Here is a 12,210-nt window from a genome sequence, read left to right on the forward strand (position 1 = left end):
ATTTCCGGGAGCTCTGTTTATTGAGACGCCCGAGGCCTGCGGATATCTGATAGCGAAATGTTTAGCGCTGTGTCTGTCATCTTGAATTGTGTTTTGTAGGGTTTTTTTTGTTCCTTCATGACGTAAGCGCGTGCGGTCTTTCGGGAGTTTCCGTTTGAAAACGAATCCCCGAATGATGCACTTCGCTAGCGTGCCTTGCACCTGGAAGTTCAGTAGTTTTTACACAAAGAATATTTGTAGACCTAAGCAACTCAGTGCCTGTGTTAGAGTCCCAGAGTGCTAATCTACAGGATTAGTGTTTTTGAAGAGGAAATATGAGGTATTTGTACAATCAGTTTTAAATTTACGAGTGTGGAGTTTGGTTTATATTGGCTCTTTTACTTTCTGGTCTTTTCACCCACCAAAAATCCTTTATTATGTCACCATACAAAGGGCATTATTCCCTTAGCTCTAATCTTCGTCCTTTCCTTATTTTTAATTTTTTATCTGCTCTTTAAGATTCCTCCCATATCTTTTCCCCCTAAAGGTGAATTTAAACATTAAAAAAATATCAGTACTATCACTTATAGGAAAATGTTAGATATAGGCCAATTCTTACTATCAGTTATAAATATTCCAAAATCTTGACGGAGATACGTATTCATTTTTAGAAAATATTTAAATGTGGGCTTAACCTATAAGATTGATCCCTTACCTAAACTAACCTTTGAGAAAATTCTTGATTTGGTTTTAGACTGAATTCTGAGTCCACAAGAGCAGTAACAAGATATAAGTTTATGAATCAGGTAATAAATACAAAGTAAAATTTAATTTTGAAGATGAACTAAATTGTGACGTTTTGCTACTAATTTATAAAAGCAATGACAGAAGGTAAAGAAAAGATTATATTTGAAAAACTATAGTATTTCATGTAGCTTTTTAATTTTTAAGGTATGTTGAGCTTTTAAAATTTAAAGACATTTCTTGTACTTGGATGCAAGAATCAACTGTAACAAATATTCTTGCATGAATGACTTTTAAAGTAATTTTGTAAGTAGAACCTAGGAGTTTCAATGGGGAGTCATTGGTTGGTGAAGGATTTAGAAAACAAACACTTGGCATCTTCAGAAAGTCAACTGAACCGTTAGGCCTCTGTAGCCTTGGGATTTTCCTGAAATTAGATAATTAATGAAATGGATCACCTAAAGTTTTATATAGCAAGGGAAGCTTCCTCCTTTCTGCAAGTATTGAAGATAAGATTACGCTTTTTTTTAAACTGATAAATTACAACTTTCCTTTAAATGACAATTCTTTTTTTAGGCTCAGCGGCCATGGCTCACGGGCCCAGCCACTCCGTGGCATGCGGGATCCTCCCGGACCGGGGCACGAACACGTGTCCCCTGCATCGGCAGGCGGACTCCCAACCACTGCGCCACCAGGGAGGCCCTAAATGACAATTCTTAAAAGAGTAAGTAGCAGTTTCTTCTCCTGCATACTAAATTCATTTATATACCTGGGATTTGCTTGTTTGCTTGTTTTTAAAATGTACCAAGTGTTCAGACATTCACTTGAGGGATATTTAATCATCACACCACAGTTGGTCAGGGTTGATTGCAACTATAGAAGCAACTTTTATAGTTTTAACTTTTCCCTCTTAGAGGTCCATCCAGATTACAGTGTGTAATTAGTAGAAGTTTACAGAACGATTGCCTCCTTTCATCGTTGATGTAAATTGTTACAAACCATATTTCAGTCTCTTCCAACTTACAGAAAATTGAATTTAAACTGATGGTCGGGCTTCCCTGGTGGCACAGTGGTTGCAAGTCCGCCTGCCAATGCAGGGGATGCTGGTTCGTGCCCCGGTCCGGGAAGATCCCACGTGTCGCGGAGCGGCTGGGCCCGTGAGCCATGGCCACTGAGCCTGCGTGTCCGGAGCCTGTGCTCCACAACGGGAGAGGCCACAACAATGAGAGGCCCGCGTACCACACACACAAAAAAAACCCACAAAAAAACAAAAAAATCCCTGATGGTCAAAATTACGGTAGTATTTCTATTCCATTGGAAGGCTCAGTGTTTGCATGTGGGCAGAAGTTACGAAGTATGTCCCTTAGATCTAAATGATGTCTGAACTGGTGGTAGAAGTGAAAGTCTGTGCATTCAATGCAAATTTGAAGGATTTTGACTGGGAATTAGAAAAGGAAAAGGTAACCCCTACATCTGCTGCTCTACAATAGCATTCACACTAATGTTGCTCTGTAGAGCACAGTGAGAAGACATACCAGGATGTAATCTTTTACTCACTGGGTCTAGCACCAACTGATCCAGGCATTCATCGTTGATAGAAGACTCTCTAGAGTCATCTAGTTTTAGCATCTTTGAGTCCTCTTTCTGAGTTGTTTATGGTATTTACGTCTATTTGGAAGCTTATGGAAAATGAGCCTAATCAAAGAAGCAAAACACTGTTATTGAGAAAGAAGCAGAAAAATATTTCAGTGGCAAATAAAGTAACTGTTTATTTCATTTGGTGTTTCACTGTGTTGGTGACCTCAATAATGGCATGATGATATTTTTCTGAAGCTGACTTGAATTCCACCAGATGCTTCTCATAACTTTTGATGGCTTCTTGAAGCTGTGTTTTCTCCACTGCTCCCAGAATGGCACGGAAGATCATATCTATGCCAAGGCCAAGAACAGCAACTCCTATGCTGCCAAGGAGAGAAGCACCAATTTGAGCTAACACAGTGACCAACTTGTTAATTATGCCAGTTGTGATGTTTGAGCCCACGAGTTTAACAGCCACTGCACTGGCAGCAGAAGTAGCTTCTCCCAGGATGACTGAAATAACCTTTTGTACTATTGCAATTTTCTCGGTCTCTTTTTCCTTAATATCCTGAAGTTTTCTATAGAGGGTTGGCTCTAGTTTATCTTTCAGTGCTTCATCAACCTTTTGCAATTCTTTTTGGATTTTCATCATGGCTTGGATGATGATATCACAGTTTTCTTTGATGGTCGCATCTCTTTTCATTTCAATGGAGGCCAGCCTGCACCCTAAGTGCGTATTTAAAACCCCAATCAGCTTATTGGTGGCATGGAAGCTGTCAGATAAGCAGTCAAGGAGCTCCTGGTGAAGACGATTTACTTCTTGCCGCCTTTTTGGGTTCTCTGGGTAGAGGAAGTCACTTTGAGCCATATTTCAAATATGATCTCTGAAAAATACAATAGTAAATCTTTACTAGAAATCTTGAAAAATATCTGCTGGATGTATAGATTTGACCAGGAAATCTTTTACTTTATGAATAGCAAAGTAGTATGCTATGTAAGGAATTTCTCAGAAAACAAGTTCTTCAAAACAATTTTTTGTAACTTGGAGTCAGTGTATGAAAATATGGGTGACATAATACAACTTGTTGATGCATTAATTATGGCATTAGATCTTGTGGAGGGGGGGAGATCCTAGATAGGAAAGATTTGTGTTTATCTAGCATCTGATTATTAATAAATGTGATTATTTCCAAGTAATATTTTAAAACATATTTGAAATGGTTAGCTCTTGATTACCAGTACTCCTTAATTTCCTCAACCTCTAGTCACCACATTGAATAGACCAACCAGATTGATTTTTCTAATATTTGGAATTAAATTAGTAGGGTCAGAAGAATATTAAGATCTCTGAGTTTACAGGGCAATAATTGCGAATTTTGTTTGTATACTCTGTTATCTTAATTTACAATATTCAAACCACTCTTTACGTCTTTACAGGTCAATTATTTGCTCTCCAAACCTAAGAGATATCCAAAGACAACACATATAACATTAGAATGTTTACCAAAAAATCCTCATGATAAGAGTTTATTTTCAAGATTCCTTAGATTAAAATCTCACCAGGAGAGACAGTGGGCATCATAGAAGGGACAGGGTAGTTCTGACTATCTCTCTGGTTCTCCATTGGCAAAGCTGATAAATTAAATTATTTAGAATTGTCTATATTACACTTGACCATTATTCAGATACGCTAGAGTTAGCCTCAGAAAGAAGATAATGTCGTTTCACAAAGGTATTAGGGAATAAGTAGCAAGAGTACATCACAGAATGAATAAAATAAGCCTGGTGTTTGTAGCCTGCTTGTGTCTGTACTTTGGGCTCAGAGAAAGAAGGAATAAGCAACATCCTTCTGAGTGAATTTGGGTGAAAGTTTGAAGCTAGTGAGAACAGTGTTCCTCAGTATGCACACCTGGAGCAGGCTTACTATGTGCCTGACGCTTGGATATTTCATTTGAATTCTTGGGAGAAAAGAAGGAGAAAATGGAGTCCTTTATACCTGTGGGGGTTCTGGCACATCCTCTCTTTGTGTAAACAACATCCTAATTAACATGGGCCCTATCTTTCTAGGACCATTGTTCTTAGCCTAGATATTGGGAACCTCAGAAGCATGGGGGGAAGGAATGAAGATGTTTTCTCTCAAGAAAGTAAACATGAACATAACCTATCCTCCAAGTTATAAAGATACAGTTTGGAAATGGAAAGGGGAAAAATTTTGAAAATGGATTAGGAACATAATTTTTGCTTTTAATTTTAGGAAAATGCACTAGTACCCCTGGTGGAATAAATTGTATCATGGTCAGAAATTCATTTTCATCTTTGATTTAGATACAGTACACATACACACACACACACACACACACACACACACACACACACAAATGCACACACATGCGACAGATACAAATGTCCACAAATTAGAATATATCTCAATTCCGTTTAAAGAAATTCTTTGTTAAAGGACTATTAAATATTCCACAAACTCATTGGGTTGCAAACTGCAATTTGATAACCACAAATTGGGACTTTGATTTTCACTTTTTTCTCCTAGAAATATTACATTAAACTGTTTTCTTTTTTGGTTCCTAGTTTTCAGATTTTATCATGAAGTGAAAACTCCAGTTTCTGACTTTGAATTTAGAAGATCACCAACTACATCCCCATTCAGATATTTAGGTGAGAGGAGTCTTTCTTACCCTGAAAAAGTGTGAAATTTCTCTAAAAGCTGTCATATGCCATTACCTGAAGGCATAGCTTTTAGAAAAGATGTGTGGTTCTATGTACCTCAGGATAAACACATGGAGAGATGAACCTTCCTCCTTGATGGGAGGTTGAATGCTTCCAAGTGGTCAGTTCCTTCCCAATTAATTCATTGTTTTAACACAACTTGACAAATTAATCATAAAATACATCTGAAAGACTAAATAGGTGAGACTACTTACTTTTCTCAGGAAAAGTAATGTTGGGACTTTTTCCTCCTCAAACATTAAAACAGTATAAAAACACAATATTAACAAGTATTGTATAGGTGCAAGAGTAGGTGGAATCATGGAATAAAATAGTCCCCAAAGAAGACCCTTCTATACATTTGACTTAACGTATAATAAATGTAGAATCTCAAATCAATAGAAATTAGTATTCCATAAATGATCCTGGCATAATGGGCCAGCTTGTGGGGGATTTAACATTAATTTAAAAATATCAGTGTAACATATGTAAAAAAGATCAAATGATAAAATAGCTAGAAGAAAACAGATAATTTTCAAACGTATATGGGGGGCTTTATAAGCCTAAAACCAATGGGAAAAAGTCACACAAAAATTTGACTAACAAAGATGACCACGTAAGAAGGACTGAAAGCAAACTGGTTAAAATGCAGGAAATATTAAAAAGTATTGGTTTCTAACTAGTCTTGTTATTAATACAGAAAACAGTCATAATCTAATAGGTAAACATGCAAACAACTCTGAACTGACAGTAAAAGAAGAACTAGTAGTAATTAATTGATGAAAAGTTTCAGTCTTACCAGAAATCAGATACAGTACTTTTTCAACTAGAAAAGTAGTATTTTCTTTCCTTTATATACTCAAGCCCTTGCACATGCTCTTTTATACCCTTCTTTCTAGGTTGCAGATATCCATAATTTTGTGCCAATAACAAGTCTGAGTAAGAGATATCATGATGTGCTCAGAATTATTTTTCACATCTAATGAAAAAAGACTTATTTTTCTGAGTCAGGCTTACCTTCTTTTTTTTCTTCCTTGGGGAAGGGGACTGAGGGTTCCTTATGCAAAGAGATCTTCAGCAGCCCTGCCACCATACCTGCCCCAGTACTGAATACAGTTTAAAATTACTTCCATCCCAACAGGGAGATAAATGCTAGAGAATTAGGTGGAGGAGAGGTGGGGTTTGAAGGTGAAACCAATTAATTATGTTTGGGACAAGTGAAATTTGAAGAGCCCGATGAAAGAAGTAATTTAATAATTCAGTAGCAATTTACCTAATGGAGAGTAGTACTTTACTATTATAAGGTAGTATGCTAGGCTCTGTAGAGCATACAGAAATGAAAGAGACATAGTCCGTGCTTTCGTGAAATTTCTAATCTAGTTAGGAAGTTAAGACAGATTGAAAACTACAACGTCAAGTTGAAGGCACTACGTCGTACCAAATTATACATAGAGGTGGTGCTTGCCTTATGCAAATTCAAATCTTAAAGAACTCACACTTTGAAGTAAGACAGAGAAAGACAAATATTGTATGATATCACTTATATGTGGAATCTAAAAAAGTGGTACAAATGAACTTATTTATAAAACAGAAGTAGAGCCACAGATGTAGAAAACAATCTTATGGTTACCAGGGGGTAAGGGGGGGCCGGGGGGAGGGATAAACTGAGAGATTGGGATGGACATATATACACTACTATATATATAAAACAGATAACTAATAAACATCTACTGTATAGTACAGGGAACTCTACTCAATACTCTGTAATAACCTATATGGATAAAGAATCTAAAAAAGACTGGATATATGTATACATATAATCGATTCACTTTTCTGTACAGCAGAAACTAACACAACATTGTAAATCAACTAGACTCCAATAAAAATTAAGAAAACAAAAAACAAAACAAAAGAACTCACACTTTAATAATATTTACACTGGGGCCATGTGGAGACAGTCTGTCATCTAGGGAGGGTTAACAATTTGTAAGATTTCCAACTGACACTCTTAAATATGTGCTTGACACTTAGAGGAGAGGTTATACACCACATGAAAAATCTTAGTCGGCAATGTGCAGCATTTCAACTATTGCCCGTGACAATTTAGTTCTGATGCTTGAATTGCTTACTTGTCTCAGCAAAACGAAAAAGGTCTGCAACTAGTTGGAGTCACCCTTCTTAAAGATCACAGTTGTTACTTAGGCATGCCTCAAGTGATGTCTTACCAGGGATATATAGTTCTGTACCTGAGAGGAGTTCTGGGCCATACACTGTCCTCTATCTTATTGCATTTTCAGGGCTGATCTTTTAAATATTGACTTTTAAAGTTCAATCTTTTAAAATCATTTTAAAGTCATTTTAAAAAATGACTTTCAAGATGGGCACCAGCAGGTAGCTAAGTGGTGTACTTAATCCAGCTCTGACCACCTGCATCTTTTGTATGGCAGATGTGAACTTTTACACTATTTGTTATAACATGATAGCGCTCCCTGTCAGTGATGGGCAGTTACCATCCACTTCTCTACAGCCGAATTTGTGCTGCTATTTGAGCATTTTATTGTAGTGGTTCATGAAATAAGCTCTAAAGAGCCCTGGGGCAGCCTGATGGGGGATTGCTAGCCAGCAGGTGGAGTGCCTGGTCTCTGGCACGCCAGTTTCACCCCAGCCTTTGCTGAAGCAGCTATGCTTTCTTTGCTGCTCTATCTGGGCTGTGGGTGGGAAAACTTTGTGTGATGAGAGAGTTCTTTTGCTAAAATAAAGTTCTGAAATTACACATATTTTGACTTGTAATTTTATTTAAAAAAAGGAAGTAAAGAAATCTGGAAGCACTGATACTTGATCTGCTCATCTTAGGAACTTGGAATGAAAACAAAGACTAGCTTCAGATGGATTCTTATTGGACCTAACTCATCAATTTTGTTGAAAGCAGAAGTAAACACTCATGATTAAAGAGCATATAAGAAATGGGAGAAATATACTGACGATTGTATCTAAAAGTTAAAGTTTATTTAGTGATACTACACAGGTCTTTTAGTTTTTCAGGAAAGGAACCACCTTGCAAAATAAAAATGTATTGATTATCACATATGTAAGTAAAAATTTCTCAGGATACTTTTGTGAGTAACAGTACTGCATTGGCTGTCAGGTGCTATAGGAATTTAAAGAGAAAATTTAATATGGAGGTCATGAGAGGAGGTTTCATGGAAGGGGTGACAGGTGACTGTGCATTGATAGATGGTAGAATTATAACATGACGAAATTAAAAGATTTGATAAAACAAAGTATTTTAAAATAAAAAGTTTATAGCAATGATATATAAACACTTTAATATATAGGAGGAAAAACACCTATAAACCCACTATCTTGTTTTTCTTTTATTATTCCTTTCCAAAGTTTATTTAAATGCATAAGTATTTTTACCAAGTTGTAATAATAAATAAAATTTCATCTTATATTAGTTTACTTAAACACTTCCCCTATTTCTAGTTTTATAATTATTTTATTGGTTATATAAAATATATTTATATTTTATAAAGTATTTCATATATCTTTACCATAATTTAATAAATTCTTAATTGTTTCACTGTCTTAATATAAGTATTTTAATATACATAGTTCTTTTTTCCCTCTTCAATTATCTGGATTATTTCCTCAGGATAAATTTCCAGAGGAAATTCAGATTATATAAATATAAATTTATATAATCAATAGGAATAAAAATTTATATTACTTTTGATATGTATTGCAAATGTATTCCAAAAACTTTTACACTGACATCAAAAATAAATTTTAACAGCAGGACACTGGGTGTGTTTCAAAGTCAAAGACAATTCTGTTAAATATGATTGGTTTGAGGAGCATAAGGTCAAATTTTGAAGAGTTCTTGCCTTTGTGGAAATACATCCTGAAAAAGTTAATGATGAAATGATACTGAGGTTTGCTTCCAAATAATCTAGAAGGCAGACTGGAGTAGCTTCATAGAGGTAATAAGATGAAACTTGTTTTGATAATTTTTGAAGCTGGGTTATGGGGGTGTGGGAGTTTATTATATTATTGTCTTTACTTCTGTGTATGTTTGGACTTTCCCCATAATAACAATTAAAAACAGAAAGAAAGAAAGAAAAAAAGAAAAACGATGACCCTGTCCAAGCTTCTGATGTTTGGTCATTAGTGCTCTCAAAGGTTTTACCTTTCTCCAGTGTGTCTCTTGTCCTCACTACCCATATTGGGTCCAGCTATCCTGCAAAGTTCACTTATCTGGTAGTGTGGGTATAGGGTATGAGTAAAGTCAGAAGCTTTTCAGGAGAAAATAACAGCTACTAACTAGTTCTGAGCTTCCTTCTTTAATTTAAATCAAAACCATGGCCTTTCATTAAAAAAAAACAAGGTTGATCATGGTGTGATGACACTCTGATATAAAGTCTTTAAAAGAATCTTTCTGACCAGAAAGCAGAATATCGAGGTCATTCACCAGCATTTATCAAATATTCACTTGAGAAACCTCTGCCATATGCCTTGAGTAGACAATGTTCCTTGCCCTCAAGAAGATAACAGTCTATTTGGAGACACACAGCGAAGGCCTAGTGATATTTAAATGTAATATAACTTATGAAGGAGCATAAGCACTATACATTAACTAGAATTAGATCACACATTCATATTTCCACAGATACTGAATGCTTAAATTAATGTTAAAGACATAAAAGGAAATGTTAAATTCCATGTAAACAGCACACATTCACACAGGGGTCATTTCATCCTTATTCTTTTCTAAAATTGATGTCTTTACTACTTTTATCATCCCCTCTGACTTAATTATATAAGCTGTTAATTTTCTTCTTTCTTGATGTCTTCAGAGACATAAATGATGACCAGGAACATGTCATGGGATCTGCTTTAAAAAAGTTGTTTTGTTGTTTTATTATAGTTATGACTAGGATTCAAGTCTGACCTGTTACTGCAGCACCCTTTAATATGGAGAAACAGAGTATTATATCAATACTGATAGAAATACCCATATTGCTTACCTTGCTGTGTTTCTGAGTTCAGTGGTCCCAGCAGTTGTTGGGGAGTATTGTTGCAGTGCTTTTTCATCTGGTTTCAACTGGATGTTTCTAATGGAATGTGATGACTCACAGGCTTTGCTAGTCTCTGCTGGGTCCCCCTGCTTGTCTGTTTCACCGACTGTTTCTGCATGGTTTAGTTCTCAGAATTCTTTTATTTTCTATATTAATATAAAATTAGTATATATTAAGTAATATTAATTATAAGTAATAATATAATTATAATAATAATTATAAGTAATTAGTAGTGCAATGGTAAAACATTAAACTTTTTGTTCTTTAATGGACTTTTTGGTTGTTCAAAAGTGCTATCCAACTGAGCTAATTCAATTCAGTAGACAAGATGCCTTTTTGATTGAAGCTCTCAGATTTGGGGTTTCCATCATGTATTTTCCAGATATTCAACTTCCTTTAGCTTCTGTTTCATTTTGTACCTGTTGCTGATTGATCTAAGTTCTCAAGAGATATAGATACAGATATTTTCAGCCAAATGTGGTTTTTTTGTGTGTGCTCTTCTTTCCTGGCTGGAAGTTCTGCTCTTTATCACTGTCTCTCTTGTTATCTTGGTTAATTGTCTTGACAATATAAAAACCTTAAAGATCAACTTGACTCCTTTCCCTTAAAGCTTAGATCAGAGTCTCCCATGCTTCTTTCTCTAGATTCTGTCCTAATCCCCACTGATTCCTCTACAGCAAAGACACATCAGAAGCAAGAAAATCACTCAGCCTCAGTATAACTTACTGGAAAGACCATGGGCTTTAGAATTGTACGGTCCCTATTTTGTGTACCCAGAGTACCACTTACGAGCCATGTAACCCTGGGAAAGTAATTTAATCTCTCTACTTTTTTTCAAAGATGTCATGTGAGTACTAGTTTGTAATTTATGGATTGGCATAAAAAGACTATGAGATAATAAATGTAAAACACTTGGCACAGTGCCTGTTTTATGGCAAAAACTTACTAAATGATAGCTATTCTTATGTTAACAACAAAAATTCCTGCTGTTATTGAGTGGGTAGAGGATTCAGAACCAAGATGCCAGCTAGGAGACTTGTATTGTAAAATCTAAAGGTGCTGCCCTATAGTTCTAAAGAAGGACCAAGTGGGGTATTATTTTACTTTTGTCCCTCTGGGTCATTTTGCATTTGACATAGCCTAGGGCCCCACCATGTAGGAACATGGGAAAAAAGGGAAAAAAGTATCTGTGGCCAGTGTAGCCGAAGTATGTATGGTTGGATAAGTAGGATTTCAATAGATGTGTAAAGAGGTGGGGTATGAAGGAGATGATGCAGGCGAAGGGAAAACTGAGCAAAAAACTGTGGAGCATTTTCAGGGAACAAAATTAATCCACCATGCTGGTGGTACAGAGTATATGTGGGAGCAGTGAAGGGAAGGCAAGTAGTGGAAAATTGAGAGCAGTTTGTTGATGGCCTTAGATGCCATGCTAGGAAATTGTATTTTATTCTCTAGGCAATACTGAACCATTGAAGGTTTTTGGTTATGGAATAATATTAGGAGGTTTGAATTTCAGGAAAGTCAGTTTATACAAACTGGATTAGTGGGTATGCACAATAAAACATGGGTTACCAACTCCAATGCCTATAGTAACTGGACAAGATATGTAAGTAATTGAAACACTTAGTGTAAGACAGTAGGGTATAAGAGGGTGAATGTCTAGTCTAAAGGGGACAACCTCAGCTCTAGGAAATTTCTCCAACTCAGAAGAAGGACTTAATGCTACCAGTTAATTTCATTTTTTCAATAATCAGTAGAAATCCAGATTTCTATGTTTCAAGTTTTAAATTTGCAACTGATAAAGATTTTGAAAATCCACTGTGGTAGGTCAAACAAAGCATATCTGCTGGTTAGATTTTGCCTGTGGATTGCCAGTTTGTGACCCCTTGACAAAAATATTGAGATCAAATGTGAGACCATTAAAGTTGTCTAGATGAGAGTTAACTGGAGTAGTAGTTATGGGAATGGAAGGGAGGGGATGGATTGAAATAAGTTCAAAGGGAGTTAACAAATTTTAGGGACTGATTTAATATGGGGAAGAGAAAAGGAAGAGGGATTTGAGCCTCAATAATGAGGCAAGGATTAAGAGGAGAAAGTGTTTTCTGAG

The 12,210-nt window shown here is 36.0% G+C and overlaps 2 protein-coding genes across 2 annotated transcripts in view; one reads left to right on the top strand and one right to left on the bottom strand.

Moving 5' to 3' along the window:
* Nucleotides 1–31: 31 nt before the first annotated feature.
* The window catches only part of PDE6H (phosphodiesterase 6H), a 161,859-nt gene continuing 149,680 nt past the window's right edge, over nucleotides 32–12,210 (top strand). The window contains exons 1-2 of the mRNA XM_059082242.2: nucleotides 32–319; nucleotides 1,300–1,447. The gene's annotated coding sequence lies outside the window, so the exon portion shown is untranslated. The remainder of the gene's footprint in view (nucleotides 320–1,299; nucleotides 1,448–12,210) is intronic.
* SMCO3 (single-pass membrane protein with coiled-coil domains 3) lies at nucleotides 2,474–10,106 on the bottom strand. Its single transcript, XM_059082235.2, has 2 exons — nucleotides 10,053–10,106; nucleotides 2,474–3,185 (listed from the first exon to the last, which is right to left on the bottom strand). Exon 2 carries the CDS (start codon nucleotides 3,167–3,169, stop codon nucleotides 2,492–2,494), a length of 678 nt encoding a protein of 225 aa, XP_058938218.1. The 5' UTR covers nucleotides 3,170–3,185; nucleotides 10,053–10,106; the 3' UTR covers nucleotides 2,474–2,491.

The sequence above is a fragment of the Kogia breviceps genome, chromosome 12, assembly GCF_026419965.1.
Source record: "Kogia breviceps isolate mKogBre1 chromosome 12, mKogBre1 haplotype 1, whole genome shotgun sequence".
Taxonomy (NCBI): domain Eukaryota; kingdom Metazoa; phylum Chordata; class Mammalia; order Artiodactyla; family Physeteridae; genus Kogia; species Kogia breviceps.

Excerpts from the sequence above, each read along its gene's own strand:
- SMCO3 (XM_059082235.2), bottom strand. The coding sequence starts at position 3,169 with ATGGCTCAAAGTGACTTCCTCTACCCAGAGAACCCAAAAAGGCGGCAA.